General features: G+C 59.9%; 1 protein-coding gene across 2 annotated transcripts in view; it reads left to right on the top strand.

Annotated features, from left to right (window-relative positions):
- VAC14 (VAC14 component of PIKFYVE complex) overlaps positions 1-22,187 on the top strand; it is a 119,128-nt gene extending 96,941 nt beyond the window's left edge. Inside the window, exons 15-19 of one of the 2 annotated variants that reach the window (XM_017868753.1) lie at positions 10,780-10,954; positions 12,349-12,467; positions 13,998-14,077; positions 16,638-16,788; positions 21,540-22,187. In XM_017868753.1, coding sequence (XP_017724242.1) covers positions 10,780-10,954; positions 12,349-12,467; positions 13,998-14,077; positions 16,638-16,788; positions 21,540-21,702 — 688 coding nt within the window. In that variant the 3' untranslated portion in view covers positions 21,703-22,187. The other variant, XM_017868752.1, reaches the window with a different exon arrangement.
- The last annotated feature ends 9 nt before the right edge of the window (positions 22,188-22,196 follow it).

Genomic DNA, 22,196 nt, shown 5'->3' with positions numbered 1-22,196 from the left:
TGGTTCCAGGGGGAGAGTGGAGTAGAAAGAGCTGGCTACAGATATGCCACCCCAGAGCCACAGGAAGTTTCTGAAGAAACTTGCTCCAGTCCACAGCAGAAGGCCCTGGTAATCTCTGCAGCTCAGGAGGTCCAAACTGTCTTCCCGGAAAAGTGTATCTAAGGCTCTGTGCCGTCTGGGCCCTAGAGCTTGTTAGGGGACAAGGGGGTGGGTGGGCAGCAGTGAGTACTTGGTGCTGGGGTCAGGCTGACGGAGGGGGACTTTGGCAAGGCCTCTTATGTGTGCCGCGCTTGGCATTCTCTGCTAGAAAGGGCTCTGGGCTGAAATCACAAGTGGCCCATGCTGAGGAGTTGAATGTACACGATGTTCCTAATGTACTGTCATTTGTGGCCAGGATTAGGAAGGAAATGGTGATTCCGGCTTGGAGGAATTCCCTGTGGCAGGAGAGGGCAGGAACCCAGCAGGGACCTAAGGGCTTGGGCACTTCTCAGTGCTTCTTGGAGTTGATTGTCATGGAGACAACAGGATTTACTTTAGTGACCAGTCCCTTTGTTTTCATTTGCACTGAGGATTCAGCATGCAAGAAGGTCCCTGCGGTGGTGCCAAGGCTTCATGGCCTGAAGACAATGTTCTCCAGGCAGGGGCCAGACCAGCCGCACTCCTGCCCCTACTCCCCGCACCCAGCTGTCTCCTCACCCCGGCCTTGCCCTCCTCACACTGCCCTTTTCTCCAACGCCAAGACACTATCTCAGCAGAGTCCCCATCGGTCCTCCCTGCAATCTCAGCTTCAGAGCCTCCAGCACAGGGTTACACGCCTGTCCCCAGCCCCCGCCGTCTGACCTGCATCCAGCCGTATTCTGGGGTGTGTCTGTGGGATAGAAGGCACAGCCTCTTTTCTGAGACACAAACACACACCTCATTGTGAGTGATACGCCTGCTGAGTCCCCTCACAGGGACTCCTTGCAGATTGTGAAATGCTTCCGCCAGAGCCAGACACCCCCCAAGACCCCTGATAACACAGTTCAAAACCCACCTGACTCTGAAGCCCTTTGGCCTGCAGTTCCGTGTGCATGCCCAGCCCCACAGCCAAAGTAACCCAGGCCACCTTGTACCTTCCTGGAGGTTAATTTTCTGTCCTACAAGCATTCATCTCCCCTATTGCCTGGAGGGGCCCAGCCCTAGGCCTTGCGGTCTAAGCCGAAAAGGAACCAGGATTCAGGGAGGGCCGAGGGGCCAAGTACCACTTTAGGAAGGAAATCGGTGGGAACTAACAGCGGGTGAGGCAGGAGACAGCGGAGGGCTGTCCTGGGAAAAAGCAGGGCCCTTGAGTACCTGCAAATGGACACGGGACAGGCTGGTCAGACTGAAAAGACACATGGAAAATAAGGCCAAGGCGGGCGCAGTGGCTCACGCCTGTCATCCCAGCACTTTGGGAGCCCGAAGCAATGGATCACCTGAGGTCAGGAGTTCAAGACCAGCCTGGCCAACATGGTGAAACCCCGTCTCTACTAAAAATAAAAAAATTAGCCAGGCATGGTGACAGGCGCCTATAATCCCAGCTACTCAGAAGGCTGAGGCAGGAGAATCACTAGAACCCGGGAGGCAGAGGTTGCAGTGGGCCAAGATTGCGCCACTGCACTGGACGACAGAGCAAGACTCCATCTAAAAAAAGAAAAAAGGCCAAGCCAGTCCGATGAGCCAAGGTAGATGATGACTTCCATCCTGAGGAGAAGGCAGAGCCCCTCCCATGGCAGCAAGGGCCATCTGACTGCGCCGTAGGCAGCGCAAAAAGCAGGAGTCAGCTCAATTCCCTAGAGCAAGCCCCAAACCTAGGGTGAGGGACCTGCTAATCCTGGGGGGCTGAGGCCGCAGCTGCCTTTGTGGTTTTCTGTGGTAGCACCCACCCAGATGAGACCTTCTCGGAGGTCTCTAGATGAGCCCAGCACGGGTGTCTGGGACCTCCCAGAGCCCAATGGCGGCTCCTCTTGCACAGAGGGACAGATGGCTAAGAAGACTGAAGGCCTCTTCCTGTGCCCCTCCTCCCTCCATCCCCTTTCCAGCAGCTCCCAGCAAAACCCAGAAAAACAAGTCCTGCATCCTCCTCCTCCTCCCACCCCCACTCCCTGCAAGAAACTTTTAAGTGTACCAGACACATCGACTGCATTAAACACGATGAATTTTTAAGGCATGAGTTGGCAGGGTTACCATGGCTGCCTTTGCCCTGAGGGGCACACTGCCGAGGATTGATTGAAATAAATAAAACAGATTTACAGTTTTCATACTTGGAAGGAGAGAGTTGGAAGGGAAGAGAGCAGAGGGGGAGGGGCAGGATGCAGTGAGATTCTGGAGCGTTCTGGACTCCCGACATGGGAGGCCACTCCCTCCTCTCCCTATCCTAAGGTTATACTGACCCAAAAGCTGCTTTCTCTTTAAATTCCTAAAGGATCCCAGCTGTGGGGCGGGAACAAGGCAGGGAGGAGGCCCGTTTCCGGTAGGAGCAGCCCAGGCCTCCTCTGTAGTTTCTAGCCTTGATATTAGGTTGCACCTCAGATTTAGTGGCCGTGAGACTCCAGGTGTCTCCTCGGAAAGCACTGGGGCCCGTTGGCCTTGGACCGCTGAAGGGGACGGATGTGGGCACCATCCAGCATCCAATGTAGAAAAGAAACAAGGGCTGTCCAGGTGCAGTGGCTCATGCCTGTAATCCCAGCATTTTGGGAGGCCGAGGCAGGGGGATCCCTTGAGGTCAGGAGTTCACGACCAGCCTGGCCAACATGTCTCTACTAAAAATACAAAAATTTGCCTGATATCGTGGCACATGCCTGTAATCCCAGCCACCAAGGCAAGAGAATCCCTTGAACCCAGGAGGCGGAGGTTGCAGTGAGCTGAGGTCGCGCCACTGCACTCCAGCCTGGGTGACAAAGCGAGACTCCGTCTCAAAAAAGAAAAGAAACAAAGGCTCTCCTGTCTGTGCATGGTCAGCCACAGGCAGCTGGGGATGGAAATGAAGGAAGGAGGCCTGGCCACAGGGAGAAGAGAGGGGCCTCTGAGCCAGGATGCCCTGCCCTCAGCAGGCACCTGAAGCCTGTTGCCCTCCTGCCGGTTTGCCCAGCCCTAAGTCCGCTTGCAGAGAGACCGGTGGAGTCCACCCAGCCCACACTCTCAGAATCAGCATCCAACCCAGCCTCTAAGGGACCTTGAGGCAGGACTACCTGCCCAGTCACCCGTGTGAGAACCCCATTGCCGTCCAGAGCTGCCAACAGCCTGCCAGGGAGCACGGCAATCACTGACCCCATGCCCCATGGCACCCCCTGACCAAAGAGCTGGGCTTGCAGGCAGGGTCCCCACTGGGCCAGTGGGGCTAGAGAATTGAACCCGCTGGGGTGGGAGGTGGGCGCCACCGGGGGTTCCTGGTGCCAGACTAGAGAAGCAGAGGCATGAAGAACCCGGTGGCGTAGTTGCGGGGGGTGGATGGGCAGTAGAAGGAGACCTTCCTGTATGTGTATCCAGTGAGGCCACTTGTGTGACCTAGTCTAACAGGAGGCACCGAGCAAAATCACCCACACTCTTGACTCATGGGGCCACCAACAAGGCTCCATTGGGAAGGACGTCCCATGGATGGCATGCGAGAGTGGACAAGGCGGAGCATAGGAGAGAACTGAGGAGTAGGGGTACACCCACCCACCTGGAACTTGCCAGCTGAGGGTTCTTCTGAGTCCTCTGTTCATCATGGGGAGGGCAGCGTTGCAGGGCCAGTGAGGGCTGGAGTAGGGACAGCAGCTGAGGGCATGCCGGGTGGGAGCAGGTACCCCCAGCCTCCACTCTCATCTCTCAGCCTTGCCGTCTCTTTCTAGGGTTTGAGTCCAGGGTCTCTGCCCGCCGGGCCAGCTGTTTCCCATGCTGTTGGTGGCTTATTATTTGGGACAGTGAAGAATGTCAGAGGCCCCTGGGAGGGGGTGGTTGCTTCGGTCTACAGTTCCCCATGAACTTCTCTTGAGTTCCTCTAGTGCCCTGTCCACATTCCTGCCCTTGAGCCCCAGGTTGGCCCCCCTGGGCAGAGGGGCAGGCTGCGTCCACCAAGGGCCCTGGAGGCCAGTGCTGGCAGGCTAGCTGGCAGAAGGGCATTCCTGGGCCCTCGGCCTTTCCTCCTCCCAGGCTGAACACTCACCCTAAACACCCCCACCACGGGTCAGAAGCATCATCTGCTGCTGCCTTGGTCACCCTCTTAAAGAAGCCAGGCTCGAAGAAGGAGGGGTGGGGAGGGCAGAGCCTGCACCCAGTGAGTGCATGGTTCCCGTCCCCAGCAGATGGCTCAGCATCCTAACAGTCACTGGGCAGGTGGGGGTGCGGGGGGGCGGCAGCAGCATGCCCCTACTTGGTGACCAGAGCCAGAGGAGGGTCCCCAAAGGGAGCCAGCACAAATATCCTGAGCAAACAGCTGAGGGACCTGGGAAGGATCAGCCGACAGTGAGGATGGGGAGGTGTTTCTGGCCTTGGTCACTTTGCTGGTCCTGTTTTCAGAGGGTGCAAGGACATGAGGTCATGGAAGTTTCATGTCTTCCCTGAAGCCACATGGCAGAGTCCAGCTTCCCCAGGGCGGAGCACGGCAGGGAGCCAGAATGTCACCTCCCCACAAGGAGACCCAAGCTCTGTCCTCTGCCCTCCTGGGCCTCACCTGCAGCAACAGATGCCTGACGAAGGAGCCATTCCCTAGCCCCTCCCGAGCAGGCTTCGGCTGTCCCTGGCCTCTAATGTGCCAGGCTCTGCCCTCCCCGGGCTCCCACGATGAGTCTGTCCTAAAATGACCTGCTCCCTCTCTCCCACTGTGAGCTGGCCCTCCTCGCGCCCAGCTCCTGGCCCGCAGGAACTAACCAGGTGGGGAGAGGCCACTGGTCACAGCCAGCTGCACCCTCGGACAGCAGTGTTTCCACAGCACCTCTTTTGCTGCTCTGCACACAGCCCCGGGCAGGAGGGGTGTTGGGGGGTAAAGCCCCCAGGAAGTCTTGTCCTCCGAACCAAGGCCTGACTTTGCCCAAATCAGTGACCTGTCTTATCCCTGGAGGACATACAGCGTGTGGCCCCTGCCCCCAACCCAGGACAGGACAAAGAAGACAGCGCCAGGCTCTAGGCTCCCGTCTGCCCCATCCATGCCTTTCTCCCACCACCCCTTCTGCTACCATGAGGCAGGGCTCCTGCCAGCCTGGACCACGTGACCTTAGGGTGTGACTGGCCAGTCTAGAGCCACCCAGACACCTGTGGCACCTGCAGAGCCAGTTGACACCTTACTCCTCCTGCCCACCCTGGCCCAGGTTTCACCTGAAGCAGGGGCTATGTGTGGATGCCAGGTGGGGGTTTGAGAGAGCATCTCCCTTGGAGGCCTGTGGTTGTCCAGGGCTGGCGCCTGGTGTGTGCTGATGCTTGCCAGTGTTAGTGATGGGAGGGACAGTGACACAAAGGCTCACACCAGCCTGGCAGCTGTGGTGCAGTCACCTCCAGGCAGACGCTGCTCCAGAGCAGTGGAGAAGGTTGCGAGGGGATGCAGAGCCACATCTCTCCTTCCCTGGTCCCAGCATGAGCCTTAGCCTTGGCCTTGGAGGCTGCCGCAGAGGGAATATTCATGGGCAAGGCTGTGTGGTCTCAGTTCTTAAGGAAAAGTGACCGCCCCCTCTACTGGGCTCTGGGAAGTTCAGAGCAGGCCGAGGGCAGGTTGCTCCTCTGAGAGCTCCTGGTATGTGGCAGAGAAAGCAAAGAGAAGCTGGTCCACCCCCAGCACAAAACCAGACCTGGAAGGGGTAGCAGCTGTCCAGGCAGCAGCTGGCAGCCCAAGACAGGGAGACAGAGCCCAGTCCACAGGGCCTCTGGGCTGTGTGTAAAGGGCACAACCAGTGACACAGCCCCTGCTGGGCCAAAAGCTCCATTGTCACTGAGAGAAGAGCCTTCCCTAAATGGCGTGTGTCCTTGCCTTCTGGCCACATCCCCCCTGCCTGTGCCTGAGTCACCGGGATACACCAGAGGTCCCCTTACTGACTCAACACACTCCCCCGTAGACCCCTGCCCTCCTCCAGCCCCACAGTGGGCCTCCAGGGTGGTATAAGAGGTCCCCTATGCCCTCCCAGACCCTGTTCAGGTTCCCTCCCACCCCAGGTCTCTGCCTTGTTCCCAAGCACATTCCAGGCCATTGTCTCATAACGAATAGCATTTTCATGCGGGTGTTGGAAAATATGGGCACATGTTTAATGCTTGCAAGCTGTGCTCCACTGTTGACGCTGTGCTTGGGAGCCAGGCAGGCAACTCAAGCTGGGCTGGGGCTCAGCAAAGAAGTGATGACGCAGCAGCCCTGCGAGGCAGCCATCTGCCAGGCCTCCGCCAGGCAGGGACAGCCCCTGGTGCCCACTCACAGCGGGCATGGGGAAGCAGAGTGGTGAGGAAGAACTCAGGTTCTGGAAAGCGATTCTTCTAGGTCTGAATCCTCTGTTCCTCCTCCTCTGGTCAGCTGTGGGTCCTCTCTGAACCTCAGATTCCTCTGCTTTGCAATGGGGGTGGCAACCCTGCCCAGGTTATGTGAGGACTCAGCATGACACCGCGAGTGGAGCTAGCTCAGAGCCCAGTGCCAGGTGCGTGGTAACTCCGAGGCCACCTGTCTGTACAGATCCTGGTGTGGACTGGGGACTGTAGTGGAAAATGGGCCCTCTTTCCTCCCTCCCCAGCTTCCTGACTCAAGGATCCACTTCTCACATCCTCCACCCTGAGCCTGGCCTCTAGTAAGGACCCCGTGAGCTGGCCAGCACTTCCGCTATTATTAGTCTTCTTGAGGCTTTGCAACCCAGTGAGCTGGGATCCTTCTCCCCAAACCTAGGGTGACCTGGGGTCGAGGCAGGATGCGGCCCCCACCTCCTCCCCAGCGGCAGGATGGGAGTCGCCCTCAGTGGAGGCCCCTCTGCTGCCAGCCCCAGAACAGCCTCTCCAGGCTCCTCCTCCTGGGGCAAGGGTGGCTGAGGGAGCGGCTGGAGCATGGCAGGGCCTCAGCACTGCTCTCTGTGGTGCCTGTGCCCAGCCTCTCCTCTCCCTTTCCCTCTTGTGGTGCTTTAATTAGCGATACTCAGAGGGAGACATCTCGTGAGGAGGCTTGTGCTCCGGAGTCTCCTGGGATGAGCTGGCTTCCCAGGCCTCTTTGGCCAGCAAGAGAGTACAAGATCTAGGCTGGGCGTGGTGGCTCACGCCTGTAATCCCAGCACTTTGGGAGGCCGAGACGGGCGGATCACGAGGTCAGGAGATCAAGACCATCCTGGCTAACACGGTGAAACCCCGCCTCTACTAAAAATACAAAAGAATTAGCCAGGCGTGGTGGCGGGCTCCTGTAGTCCCAGCTACTCGGGAGGCTGAGGCAGGAGAATGGCTTGAACCTGGGAGGTGGAGCTTGCAGTGAGCCGAGATTGCGCCACTGCACTCCAGCCTGGGCGGCAGAGCAAGACTCCATCTCAAAACAAAAAAAAAAGAGAGAGAGTACAAGATCTGGGCAGGGAAGGGCAGGGCAGGGCAAGGCAGCCAGGCCAGGGCTTGGCCTGAGGGGTGACAAGGGCAAAAATGTAACATCAGGCCGCCGTTTTCCACACACCGGTGTTTGCACAGCACAGAGGCCTGCCTGGGCATGAACGGAGAGAATGTGCTGGCCTGGGGGAGGGGGTGGGGGGTCATTTCACCTCCCGTTCTGTCCAGGAGACCCTTGCTTCTTGGGGATGAGTGCCCTGAAAGAACCAGAACTTTCTCTTAGAAGGGTCTGGTAGGAGGGGCATGCGTTTCAGACTGAGGCTTCACCAGGACCTGAGGTTGCAGCCGAGGCCTCGATGTCTGGGAGGACCCTGCTACATGCCGTTCCTGGCCGAGCCATCGGGCCAGGGCAGAACAGGTGGAGCCTCTAGGGCCACGTGGGCTTGGCGAGGTCAGGAACCCAAAAACCCAAGAGGCTACAACACCATCAGTGGAGGAGGGACAGAAGAGGGAGGCTGGAGAGAAACCAGTGAGAGGTGTGAGACCCTGTAGGCAGAGGTGAGGGGCTGGGTTTGTTTCAGATCCAGGAGGAAGCCACTAGCCAATCCCAGCAGGGAGGGGCGTGCTCTGGTGGGCATGCTTTAGGATTGTCCAGTTGGTGTGTGGAGGGTGGACTGTGGGGGCAGGAGAAGCAGCAGGAGGCAGATCCTGAGACATGGGGAGATGGACCAGGCAGGTGATACTGACAGCCCCCTAGGCATGGGGGCGGGTGTGGGGCAGGGTGGCCGTGTAGGATGTGCTCCCAGGGTAAGGCCCCCATACCTGCCAGTGGACCCAACAGAGGGACTGGGAGTCAGGATGACTCGTGGTTTGGGCCTGAGCAGCTGGGTGGGCAATGCCACCATTTACTGAGATGAGGAGGGGGGTGGCAAGTCCATGGGGACACCAAGGGTTGGTTGTAGCCCAGCGAGGTTTGAAATGCCTGCTAGGTGGCCAGGCAGGGCCTTCCACCAGGCAAGCAGCTGTTCCATCTAGAGCCCAGCGGGGGCTCAGGGTGGAGGGCACGTGTGGGAGTCACCGATGGGGACCACAGACCACCGGGAGGCGCAGCTTCTCCTCACCACCAGCCCCTCGTCCATCCCTCCCTCCACACCCTTCTCAGCCTGCCCTCACGTGGGCGCCACCCTGCCTTCCACTGCCACAGGTCCCGTCTGCCGGCCTGGATCCCTGGAGAGCGCTGCCTGGCAGCGGCTCAGCTGTTGGCCTCTGTCATGGAGACGGCACCAGCTGCCGGCGATGGGCACTTGTGACCATTTGTCAGAACGCCCCCCTTCCTCCTGTGCCTGCCCTTCTGGAACATTTCTGTCCCACAGCCGTGGAGACAGGGCTCGTGGAGGGGTTGGGGGACCGGGAGGGGCCGGGAAGCACTGTCTGGGCTCTACAGCGGGGCCGCCACCTCCTGGCCTTTGGCTTGAGGCTGCCTGGCTGGGCTTTCCCTCTGCGGCCAGCAGCTCCCCAGAGGAGCTGTGGCCCCTGTGGTACCATGTCCCACACACTGGCCTTACATGGCTTGTTCCTCGTCTGCGTTCCTCGTCCTCAGGCTGCCCTCTGAGAACTTCCCCCTATTTCAGATAGGTATTGCCCATAATTAAAGTGGAGAAATTGTGCAGAGACATTAAGATCACACTCCTGGTAGTTGGGGACACCTGGCTGAGGCCTTCACCTCCCACCTAACCCCGGGGGAGCCCCCGGCACGGCAGGGTCCTGGTGGCATGTGCAGGAAGATGAAGCGGCCCTCACTCATGCAGCCGCCACCCCCTCCCTGCGCCGCTTGTTTCTGTTTCTCGTGGTTTCTTGCCCAGGCCTGCAGGCTCCAGCCAGGGTAGGCTGGAACAGCCTGCCTACTGTTTGCACTTTGTGGTCTGGCCTCTTTGTTACCAAATGATCTGGGGTTCCTTTGGGGCTGGGGGTGGGGAGGAATCTTCTCCAGTCTGGCCCCAGAGCCGTGGCTGGCGTTCAGGGGCATTCGGGAAGCTGGGCCCAGGTCATGCAGAGTGGAGGCTGAGTCCAGCGACCTGGGAGGAGATGGAGGTGTTTCAGGCCTCCCACCAAGAAATGTGGCTCACCTCACTGAGCACCTGAGACCTCGGGGCCTCCAACGCCGTGTGGGACCTGTGGTGATGCTTCCCTGGAGACGGGATGCGGCGTCAGGCTCCAGAGCTCAGCCCTAGATGGGAGGTGGTGTGGACAGGGGTGCCATGCTGCCGCCAGCCCAGCAGTCAGGAAGCACAGTGCTGCACACCACCCTCTCACCAGCCACCCCACTCCTGCCCCATCTTGCCTGCATCATGCTGTTTTGGGAAGCTCCCAAATCCCTGGGACTCCAGCTGGGAAGCATTGCCCAGGCGCCCTTCCCCTGCAGGCCAGGCCTCCAAGGGCACATGGAGAAGCAGCGCGGATTCCTCCAAGCCTGTCCTCACCACCCACTTCTCACTGCTGGTGTCATCTGGCCCAGGGACCCTGGGGAATCTGCTTTCCTCCTCTGGGTTCGGTTTTTCCCTTTTGTATAATGGGGAGGCTCCTCTCACAAAGTCCAATCCTTAGCACTGAATGACTCTTACTAGACAAGAGATGGGAAAGGGGTCATGGCCCAGGGACCAGCGAGCTGGGCTCTGGCCCTAAGTGACTCCGCGACCTTGGTCAAGTCACTTCACCAGAGTTTCTCCAGCCGTACAGTGAAGAAAACCTCAGGGTCATAAGGCTCCTCCCACATGGATCTGTGCTCCAGGCCATGGGGCACAGCCCGAACAGCACAAATCCCTGACCTCGGGGGCTTCCAGGAGGAGGAGTGGGGCAGTAAACCGGTGACTGATGTGTGGAGAATTGGCCGGATGAAGATGAGCTCTAGCAAGAGAAGAAAGCCCAGTGGGGGACAGCCGTGTCTTGGCCTGGGGTGGCAGGCATTGCCCAAGCATGTGGGAGTTCAGGAAGGTGACGGGGTCCCAGGGACTATTTTGGAGGCCCAGCTGTTTCTTTTGTGCCCAGGGATTAGTATAGCATGGGGCACCCTGGCATGGCTAGGCCCAGGTAGGCAGTGCTGGGAAGCCTGGAGGCAGGTGCAGCATTCCCCCCACCCTTCCCCGCCCCCCCGCAACCACAGGCCTCAGAGTCATGGCTCCACACCGGCCTCGGGAAAGGGCAGATTTCCCCAGAACGCTGCAAAACCGCGAGGAGGCCTCCCAGGCTGAGACGCAGTTCGTCCTGCGCCCTGACCCCACTCTGCCTGCTCTCCAGGCAGCTGTGCCTCCTGTTGAACGCGGAGAACATCTTCCACTCGATGGCAGACATCCTGCTGCGGGAGGAGGACCTCAAGTTCGCCTCGACCATGGTCCATGCCCTCAACACCATCCTGCTGACCTCCACAGAGCTCTTCCAGCTAAGGAACCAGCTGAAGGACCTGAAGACCCTGGTAGGCTGCGTCCATGACTCCATCCTCAGGTGTGCTCCTGCATGCCGGGGGCATACCGTGTGTCAGCCCACCCCTTGGCTGGCCCCAGGAGGCTGTCAGGGAGAAGATGGGGTTGAAATCGAGACCTCCCCTGGTCCGTTGGGAAATAGGGATCCTGGGTGAGTGGCTGCACACAGCACTAACCACAGGTGTGTCATGTCACCCGCACTGAGGTCTCTGCCCACAGAAGGGTCCATGTGTCCATCCTGACCCCCCAACAGCCCTGCCTTTTCCATTGGTTGACACCCCAGTCCCACTCCAGGCACTGCCCCCTTGAAAACAGAGGCTCTGCTGGCTGTGGGCCTACCCCGCTGGTCAGTGCTACCTTCTCAGGGCCAGGCTCTAGGTTATAACCTTGCTGGTGAATCAGGGGTTAACTGCTCTTCTCGCCCTCCTTGGCCTGGCCCCTCTCCCCCACAGCTGGGCACATCTGGCTCCTAAGGCACACATAAGCCAGGGTGTCAAGTTTGCTGCCCATCCGTCCCAGGCTCTGGATGAGGATGTGCCAACGACTGGTCCGAGAGAGCAGAAAGGACACTCAGTCTCACTCCCCCATGAACAAGGAGAGATGCGGGTCCCAGGCCTCTCATGTCCTGGCTGAGGGTGGTGGCTGCAGAGGCCGTGCAGGAACAAGCGCTGTCCTGGAGGCAGGGACTCCAGGGGTTTCATTTCCCAGGCCCCCTGCCGGCTCAGACCCTGCTTGCACCCTCCCCAGGAGCCTCGGGGATATCCAGGCCCATGTCCGGGGGCATCTGGGGCCAAGTGGCTCTGCACGATCCAGGCCACAGCCCTGCCTCCCTCCTGTGGTTCCTTCCAGACATTCGCAGAGGCCTTAAGAATTTTCCTCAGGGGCAGGGGCTCCCCCGAGTGTGGGCTGGGTTCCTGGGTGGTTTCCAAGTGTTGGAGGTGGCCTGCAGAGGTGGGGAGGAGATGGCATTTTAGTGTGCTTCCTCCCTTCCCTGCCCACTCCCCCATCGCCCTCCCAGCCCCATGGGGCTCTGGGACCACAGAGTTCTGGAGGGGGGCAGGGAGTAAGGGACAATGACTGTGATTTTGCCGAGGGCAGACATGCCAACACAAAGGACAGCCACTCCCAGCCAGGCCCTCGCAGCCACCACACAACTCTGGGACTGGGAGGTAATGACAGGGTCTGCGGAGGAGCTGTCAGCGTTTCCTTTGTGACGGCTCGTTCCCAGCCGGGATGCCCAGCAGCCGGAGTGCTAAGCTGGCTCCGGCTGCCCCCGACCGAAGACCCCTGGGTCTTAGACCTGTGGCCCTTCCCTCAGGTCCCCACATGGACCGGGAGGGGGCAAGGAGCGGGGGTCTCCTCACGCCTCACACCTCTTCCCCTACAGGAGAGCCAGAACCTGTTCTGCTGCCTGTACCGCTCCTGGTGCCACAACCCAGTCACCACGGTGTCCCTCTGCTTCCTCACCCAGAACTACCGGCATGCCTATGACCTCATCCAGAAGTTGTATCCTTCCTCTCGCTGTGGTTGGGGTTGGGCCACTGAGGGGCAAGAAGGGGCCGGCTGCCCCCTTTCCACCCAACAGGCGGGCCCAAGTGCCATGCTCCTGTCCCCACACCTCCACTCAGCCTCAGGGCTTGTGACATCAGGGCCACCAGGACACTGGGAGGGGAGGGATGTATTTGGGAGAGCGAGGTTGGCAGCAAAGAGGGGCTCCTGGAGGGGAGCTGGCCCGGGAGAAACCCTGTGGGTTGGGATTGGGACTGAGGAGGCCCGGCCCGGCGGGTGCCAGCAGGTGATGCTGGGCTATCTTGCTGGGGTAAGAGAGAACCCCAGCTCCTGCCCCTGGGAGAAGGTGGCTGCCCTCTGCTCATTGCAGTTCCTCCTGGGCCTGGTGTGGGGGTAGGGGAGAAGGCCTGGAGCTGGAAATATAGGTGGACGGCTGGGTGAGCCTGCAGGCTTCAGCCCAGGCGTGGGCCTTCGGGGGCCACAGAGCTACAGCCTGACAGGCTTGAGGATGACACGCTGGGGAGAAGCAGGCTGGGCGGAGGCCTCGGAAACAGGAGGCACCAATGCTCACCTCAGCACCGCGCTCCTCAAAAGGCATCCAGGGTTAGATGTTTTGTTTTGTTTTTTGAGACAGAGTCTCGCTCTGTCACCCAAGTTGCAGTGCAGTGGAGTGATCTTGGCGCACTGCAACCTCCGCCTCCCAGGTTTAAGTGATTCTCCTGCCTCAGCCTCCCAAGTAGCTGGGATTACAGGCGTTCACCACCATGCCCGGCTAATTTTTGTATTTTTAGTAGAGATAGGGTCTCACCAAATTGGCCAGGCTGGTCTCAAACTCCTGACCTCAAGTGATCTGCCCACCTCGGCCTCCCGAAGGGCTGGGATTACAGGTGTGAGCCACCATGCCTGGCCAGATTTTTTTTTAAACACCAAGAAGGAAACTAGCCCCATCCGTAGGTGCCTGACATGTAAGCCAGGATTGGAGTGCCGTTTGGAAGGCAACATGACCAGCCAGGAGTTGGGAGTCAGGAAGAAGGGGCCAGGAGGTGCCTCAGTGGAGGGCTAGGTGTGGCCCTGCCTGGCTCCCCACGGTGTGCCTGCTTACCTTCTACAACCTGGATTTGCTCCTCTCAGCCACTTCTGTGACCCAGAGACTGGCGGGCCACTGCCCAGCGCCACAAGCCTGCTGCAGCACTGGTGAAGCCCTGCTGGCGGGAAAGGAGAGAACCCTTCCTGCGCATCCCTCCCCTAGTGGGCTGCAGCGCTGTGATAAGAGCCTCTCCCAGCCCAGGAGGGTGCAGAGGAGACAGCTGCTGGAGCAGAACCTGGAACTCCCGAACAGGGGGTTTCCATTTAGGACAGAAAGGCGAGGAGAGGAGAAGAGACTGGTGTCCTTTGTGCGCCAAATGGTGCTTCACCAGAACCAGGCTCTGTGCACAGGAAGCCAGGCGCAGGTGGGGAGGGCGCATGGTGCTCTGAGCTGCGGCTGTGCTGGCCCAGCAGCCAGACTTTCCTTGACTGCACACTCAGTGGGGACCTGGAGGTCACCGTGGACTTCCTTGCAGAGGTGGACAAGCTGGTGCAGCTGATCGAGTGTCCCATCTTCACGTGTAAGAACCACCTCCCACCACGCCTCACACCATGAGCCCAAGGCTGGCCTGGAGTGGGGTGGGTGGAGCCAAGCTCCAGTTGGTCTCTTTTGGCTGGGGAGGGAGGAAGAGCAGTCACCCCAGGGAAGCTTCTGGATTGTTGAGTCCCAGCACTTTGGGAGGCTGAGGCTAGAGCATCTCTTAAGGGCAGGAGTTTGAGACCAGCCTGGGCACCATAGTGAGATCTCATCTCTACAAAATTTTTAAAAAATTAGCCAGGCATGATAGTGCATGCCTATAGTCACCGCTACTCAGAAGGCTGAGGTGGGAGGATCATTTGAGCCAAGGACGTGGAGACTGCAGTGATCTGTGACTGCACCACTGCACTCCAGCCTGGGTGACAGAGCGAGACCCTGTCTCAGAAAAATAAAAAAATAAAGACTGGGATGATAGGCCTGCAAGGCCAGCCAGAGCAGGGCTGGGGCATGTGCCATCAGAACCTGGGTACTGCCTGTATCCCTCAAGGTGAGTCTCATGGACATGAGCCAGCACTGACAGCAGAACCCCCTTGAAGGCTGATACCAGGCCCCTGGGCTACCCCAGCCGCCCCTCCGAGCCTGCTGCCTCTGCCCTGGCTCTCTGAAGTCGTGGGTCCCCCGGGTCCCTCTGCAGGTGCTCCTGTTGGCCCAAGGGCCATGCCTGCACCTCCCTGAAAGAAGAGTTGGCATTTGCTGGGAGCCAGTGGGCAGGAGCTGCCTGCTTAGTAACACTCAGGCTGAATGTGCAAAAGTGGCAGCTGGCTGGGGCGAGCACAGCTCTCGGCGCCTCGACATACACACTTTGAATGACGCTCGTGTATTTATAATGTGCAGAGAAGCCAGGCGGCCACCCTGTTGGTGCCCACCTTCCCTGCCAAGCTGACCGCCCGGGCCTCTCGTACTCTCTGGCAGCGTCTCTGACTCGCCCAGCCTAAGCCTATCAGCCTGAGCCCTGGAGCCCAAATTGAATGCAGGGGCTGAAGAACACCTGTTCCCATCCCCTCCTGAGCCCCCTTCAAAGGGCAGCCTCGTCAAGCAGCAGGGTGCCATGGGAACTGATGCCCTGGAGACAGAAGGGCAGGAGGGAGACCCTGCTCTCCGCAGAGTGCACTAAAGCCTGTCCCAAGTGTGCCCAGCCTGACATTTCACTTCCTCGAGGGCCTCCCAGGGACACAGGCACCTACGCGGCCATCTGAGGTCAGGTCCTAAAAAGACCCTGCTCCCGCTGTTGGTCTGTCCTGACTCAACTCTCCAGTTGTACATTCTTGGCATTCCAGAAGCATCCCTGGGATGACTGCCCTCCCTCCCTGACCCTGGAGGAACTCCAAGCACCTTCTCCTCAAGCCCAGGGCTTTGCTGGGGCAGGGTAACAGCAGAGATACACCCTGGTCTCGCCCAACACCGTCCCAGCCCTGAGTCACCTGGATCCTAGAGGTGGCTGGTTTGGCCACAGGCAGTGCCCGCTTCCCCAAGGCCCAAAGGGAAGAAAGGACTGGAAACAGGCTCGTGCTTCTGCTGGGCAGCCAGGCCTGGGACAGTGGTGGTGGGGTCTCCTCTGGAGGGCGCCAGGAGGCCTCCATTCCTCTGCTCCCTGCTCACCGACACCCTGGCCCTAAGGCCTGGTTGCTCAGGCTCCCTGTGTCAGCGGGACCCCCTGTGTGGCGGCTGCCAGGGTGACATAGCCCCTTTCCCAAAGCACATGGCACATCCTCCACAAACAATGCCTGGCCTGGGCCTAGGGACACAAGAAAGTAGAAGCCAGTGATTCTCCTGGAGAGGCTCGCAGGAGAGAAGTGAGCCCATTTCCAATCCCGCCTCCCCTGTGCGCCTTGGGGAAGCTGGGACTGCCTTGTGGTACAGCCAGCCATTAGCGGGCTCTGTGCTGCAGCTTGGGCTGGAATGAGTGCTGTACAGCCCCCGGGTGTGTCTCTTTCCACCTGGCAGGGTGGTGGCAGGGCTGGCATGTGAGCCAGAGCCCCAGAAGCACCTTCCAGACACTCCGGGGCTTTGGTGTGTGTCGCTACACACAAAAGTGTTTTTCCATCCTGCCCTCTCTTAAAACTGTCCTAATCCACCGTCTTTCTCTCCAGCACACCCTATTTATAGCTCTCCCGTGCTGGCACGTGCGGAGCCGACTGGAGAATCTGTTACACTACGGGCCCCAAGCCCTCATATCACCAGGGAGGCAGCTGAGCAGGGGGCGGGGAACAGACCAGGCCCCACAGCGCATCTCGGGGTTGTCGGGCTGAGATGACTGTTGGAAAGATCAGATAGGCAGGTGGGCAGGTAGAAAGGAAGATGAGATCATGGAAACTGCTAGGACACTCCTGGGGGAGGCGGGAGCAGCGCGACGGGCTGTGAAGGAGCCCCTGACTCGCTGGAAGCCACGGCCACCTGGCTGGGCCCACACAGCTGGGTCCTTGGGCTGTGGGTGTCATGGCACCAGATCCCTGTGGTCCTGGCCAGTTGGAGGCAGGGAGTATGGGCTGGGCATGTCCCAGAGCAGTGCCAGGTCCCTGAACCCTGCCCTCTGCCCACCCCAGATCTGCGCCTGCAGCTGCTGGACGTGAAGAACAACCCCTACCTGATCAAGGCCCTCTACGGCCTGCTCATGCTCCTGCCGCAAAGCAGCGCCTTCCAGCTGCTCTCACACCGGCTCCAGTGTGTGCCCAACCCCGAGCTGCTGCAGACCGAGTGAGTGCTGGCTGGGGACTGCTGCCCCCGCCCCGCCCCCGAGCAGGGACAGGTCCAGAGGAGCCTGGTGAGGAAGGGCCGTAGCGGGGACTGCTGAGGCCTCCCTCACTTCAGCATCCCACCCCTTTTTTCACTGTGGCCACCATCCCCGCCCCCGCAGCCACTTGCCCCTTGGCCTTTTGTGTTCCACATCAGAGCACTGAGCGAGGGATTCTGGGAGCGTTCGCACGGTGGCCGGGAGTAGCAACACTTCCAGGCAATCAGGGTCCAGCTCAGTGAGGCTATGCAAAAATCTAAAAACTCTGAGGGCATCTGGAGTTACCCAGACAAAGGACCCTGAAGAGAAACTCCAGGCAGGGGAAGGAGTTCCTGCCCCAGCTTAGAGATGGGGGCCCCAGTGGCCATCGAGCGAGGGAGGAGCCTGTCCTGGGCACCTCCCAGGCCTCACATAGCCCCTCTCCCCACCCTGTCTGTGGCAGAGGCTCAACCCTGGGTCACTGGGAGACCCCATCATTGCTAGGACCTTCTCAACCACCTCCTGGGTGGGGTGGGAGGCAGGAGCGCACTCAAGGCTCCCCTGCTCAGGTCTTGCCCGTGGAAGGAACAGGTCCTAGGCACCCCTCCACCGAGAAGATGCCCGACTTGGCAGCCTCTGGTCAGAGGGCTGCGGGCTCCCACCCTGAACCCATGGCTGGCCCCTACCCCAGAGTCTGTAGGGCCGTGTCTATATTTGGTAACCCTTGGAGGCTTTGCCTCATCCACAGGCATTTGGCATCCGAGATGGAAAATTTCACTTGTCAGGTCGCCATGGAAACCAGCAGAGCCACTGAGAAGATTTACGCTGAATGGAGCGCGCCCAGCTTGCATCAGATGCCCTGTGTGTCTAGAATTCCCTCCCAGGCTGTTAGAGCCACTCAGCAGGCCTGGCGCCTTGCTCCAGCAAAGGGCCTCGGGTGCTTGCCCTTGCGATGGACACAGGCAGCCTTGAGACAGGCCTGCCTGGAGCCTCTGTGCGCTCCACACTGCTGGCTTTGGCTCCCACTGTCCCTCCCACCCAGACTGGCCCTCCGGTGACTGAGTGTGGTGCACCTGATAGGCTGTCTGCCCCAGACCAGCTGGAGAGGCTGAACCCCCAGAGAGTGCGGCCCCCACCAAGACAGCTCCTGCCTTCCCTGCCCCGTTTCCCCAGAAGGCAGTGCCCTGCAGTGGCAGGACTAGGCCTTGAGCTGGCTGCCACCCCAGCTGCTCGGGGTGCCACCAGGTGGTCCCCAGGAGACAGTACCTGATGCAGTGTCCCCAGGGGAGCGGGGTCAGCCACGGAGGGGGGCGCGCATGTGGGTTCCTGGGGCCAGAGTCCTGTCAGCTCCCAAGAGACTCCAAGAGAGGCCCAGAATCCACACCGGGCCTCGCTGGCTCAGCCTTTGCCTTGTCCCTTCCAACACCCCATAGTGTTAGGGTCACCCTGGCAGGCACGCGGGAGGGGAAGGCGCAGCTGGAAGCAGGGAGAAGGCAGGAAGGGCTGCTTCCCTGTGACCTCCAGTCTCCCTGTGGGAACCAGCCTGCCTTCCTGGGAGGCCTCCTGGCCAGGGACCCAGCCCCGCGTCTCCCAGGGTTCTGCATGCTGATCTCGTCTTGGGAGGGGAGTGGAGGCTCAGAGCAATCATACTCCTCAAACCAGGGTAGAACAAGTTTGCAGAGGGCAGCTGGGAAAATTAGGCTTTCCTCAGAATCTCCCACGGTCAGTCAGGGAAGTCCTGAGCCAAGGGGTTGAGGCGTCTGGGTAGAAGATTCTGAGGGTCAGTGCATGGTTTGCAGGCCTAGAGTAGGATCTGGTGTGAGCTCTGCCATGGATTTGCTGTGTGACCTCCAGCAAGCCCAGTGCCCTCTCTGGGCTCTTGGTTACTTGGTCAGTAAATGCATATTTGGACTAAATGGGTGTGTGAGGCACCCCCTAGCCTTCAATGCCCTGGGTCCCCAGCCTTTCTTTGTAAGGACCTAGGAAGAGATACCGTAGATAGGGGCACAGGAGCAGTGGGCACACCAAGGGCCTTCTGAACAGCTGGGGAAGGGGTCAGATTGCAGGGTGGGGCCCGGAAGACAGCTCACACCCTGGGAAGGAGCTGCGGACAGTCCCAGCCCTGGGAGGGGCAGACAGCTGGCAGACAGGGTCGAGTTGCAGGGCAGGCCTTGGAGCCGGGAACAGCTGGGGGAGTTTGTACACTCCTCGCCCATCCCTGGTTCTGTGTGCTTCAGGCGCCATCAGGGCCCTGGGGACCACAGCTCCCCCACCCGCTGGCTTCTGGGCCACTCCCCAGGGACTGTCTCCTCAGTGAGGCAGGAGGGAACCTCTAAGAAAAAGCTGGTGACAGGTGCATGGGTGGGATGGCAGGAGTGAGAGCCAGCCCTGAGTCCTAGACTGGCCACACTGTGCTGCAGGCTGGCTGGCCTCAGCCTCGGTGCCCGAGGATGGTTATGAACCTACAGAGGACGTGCAGGGCCTGAGAACGGCCATCCGCATTAGGTGGGGCAGGGAGAACGGGCCTGGCCTGTGTGCTCAGCAGCCCAGGCAGTGTCTCCCACTCTTGGGGACACAGCCCACCCTGCTCCCAAGACCTCAGGCCAGGAAGGGTCTGCCCATCACAGGGAGCAGGACTTCTTGCAACCCTAAGGGCCCAGGGAGCAGATGTGGCCCACTCTTCCCACCCCCACCACCCCCGCCACACCGATGCCCGTCTCCCCAGGTTTGCCATCCAGTGCTGAAAGCATCTCTCTAGAGCCCCTGAGCTTCCCTAACCTAAGGCCTTGGCTTGCCAGGAGTGTCATGGAGAGCAACGCGCAGACCCATGGGTGCCCAGCATCAGAAGACACACTTTAGGGTCACACCTGTGGCCTTGGCCTAAGTGGGTTAGAGGAGCATCTGGCTACACCCTGGACTTAGGGTTGCAAAAGCTCCGGGGTGTCCCTTGGCCTCCTCAGAAGTCCAGGCTGCTCTCTTGGAGCAGTGGCACCTGGGCGCCAGAGTTACTGTACCTGGGAGGTCCCTTCCCAGGAGCAACCACAGCCTAGAACACTGCCCACAGCCTGGCCCTCTAGAATGGGCCCCACCCGGCTACTTTTGATCTTTGTTGAACTAACGTCAGCCGAGCCCCGCTAGGGAGGCAGGAGCGCCAGGCCCAGAAAAGCAGCAGCCACAGCCGAAGACACGTCCAAGATGTTTTCTGGTGGTGCATCTTCAGCAGGGAGGCGGGAAGGGAACAGGTGTGGGCAGGCAGAGCTGAGCAGGGGTGCAGGAGGCCGCCTCCAGGCCCCAGATGGCATCTCAACTGTGGGAAGAGTCCGCCTGCCCCGGTCCTGCCCAGCAGGCTGGTGGGCCATCAGAGGCAACTGTCAGGCTCTGGCTGTCAGGCTGGACTGAACTCATGGCCAAGAGTTCATTTTGGGGGAGCTCCATTGTGTGTCCCCCAAAATGGCCTCCTTTATTTCCACCCTCAAGCTGCTGGGCCCCGGCTGGCCTCACGTTGAAGGGGCAGAACTGTAGCCACAGTGGCACCTGCCAGGTACCTAAGCTGAGGCTGGACACCAGGCAAAGCTCTTACACATCGTGTCAAAGCATCTTGGCAGCCACCCCAGGGCGCTCCTTAGGTAGCCCTCGCTTTGCAGACCAGGAAACAGTCACATGCCCAAGTCACACCGCTAGGAAGCGGTGGAGTTATGGTTGGGTCCAGGTCTGTCTAGTTCCTGTGCTCTGCCACTGCCTGCACGCCACCCCACCCCCCACCCCCCACCCCACCAATTGGCATCTTTTCATGAACTTGAAGGGCCCCAGGATTCTCTGCTTAGCTGAGCAGCCCACAATCTTCCCGAGACCCCTTTCCAGGGTCGCCAGGCCTCAGGGCCTGGAAACAGATGCTTCCTAGCCCACACACATCTCCTCCAAACCAGTGAGGCCAAAGGGAGGGAGCAGAACGTTTCATGAGACACTGCTGGAGGGTGAGTAGGAATGGGACAGGAGCCCAAGGGGATCTCATCCCCAGGGGCAAGCTAAGCACTGGGCTTGACAAGGGCAGCAAGGCTACCGAATTGCACGATTATAGGGAGCATCATGCACACTAGCTGTGCAATACACAACCTGTGTTGCTGTACAGAGCAACTGGAGAGGAGGGCAGCAACAGGAATGGCGGAGCTGAAGGCATGTCCAGTGGTGAGACCGGCTTTCCTTCTCCCAGGGACAGTGAGTGACTGCAGGCCTCAGGGCCCCAACACTCAAAAACAAATATCCTGCCAAGTGGAGGGCCCAGCAGAGGCTCTTCAGCAGTTCCCGTTCTCCCCAGTCCTAGCCCTGCCTCAGAGAAAGGGCCAAGCTGCCACCTCCCCCTTCTCCCCCGACCCTGTTCCAGGCCCCAGCTGGCTTCCTGGCTGGCTGCGAGCCCTGGCTTTCACCCCAAAGGGAGCCACTCGTAAACAGGAAATGCTTCCCAATGCGATGCCTGCTCTGGGCGCCATCGCCAGCCCACAGGCCGAGGGCAATAGTCAAGCAGCAGTGTTGGCTGTTCCCACCAACTGCAGAAGACAGGGATGTTCCGGGGCTTCCCAGCTCTGGGGCTGGCTGTGAGGGAAGAGTTGCCAGGCCTGAGACGCCCAGAGGCTGAGCCCACAGCCTGTGGCTCTGCCCCTGACCCCACTGCCCTCCAGCAGTAACCCCTCCATGAGCCGATCCCCTGACCCTGAGCATTTCTGCTCCCTCTTCCCAGAGACAGTCTAAAGGCAGCCCCCAAGTCCCAGAAAGCCGACTCCCCTAGCATCGACTACGCAGAGCTGCTGCAGCACTTTGAGAAGGTCCAGAATAAGCACCTGGAAGTGCGGCACCAGCGGAGCGGGCGTGCGGACCACCTGGACCGGAGGGTCGTCCTCTGACAGGCCTGGCAGAGAGGAGGGCCCACCGAGTGGTCCCATGAAGCACTCAGGGTTGTCACGCCCTCCCGAGGAGCTCAAGGACCTGCCTCTCAGGACCAGGGCTGGGCCTGACTGCCAGCCCAGGGCACTGTTGGGGCCGGAGGCTGCTCTGTCTGCCCAAGCTCCTCTCAGAGTCCAGCCCTCAGGCCTTCAGCGCTGTCAGCTGCACCCTAGCATTCACACAGAGCTGGCTGCCCACCCTGTGGGGGGCTACAGCCTCAGACACCACTCATTCTCTGGAATCAACCTCTTTCTAATACCCTCTTGGAAAAAGAGCTTGCCTCTCCTCCAGCACACCAGAGCTCTGGCCTTCTGTGTATATGTATACATACGTGAACACATACCTGTGTGTGTGTGTGTACTTGTATGCACGTAGGCACCAGCACAAAGATCTGAATGTTGCACCCCACCCCCACCCCAATAAAGAAATAAGAGAAAATCCTCAACCCGAGCCG

This window comes from Rhinopithecus bieti, unplaced genomic scaffold, assembly GCF_001698545.2.
Source record: "Rhinopithecus bieti isolate Rb0 unplaced genomic scaffold, ASM169854v2 scaffold_2574, whole genome shotgun sequence".
NCBI lineage: Eukaryota > Metazoa > Chordata > Mammalia > Primates > Cercopithecidae > Rhinopithecus > Rhinopithecus bieti.
The sequence above is the reverse complement of the archived record's forward strand: the minus strand, read 5'-3'. Positions and strand labels throughout refer to the sequence as shown.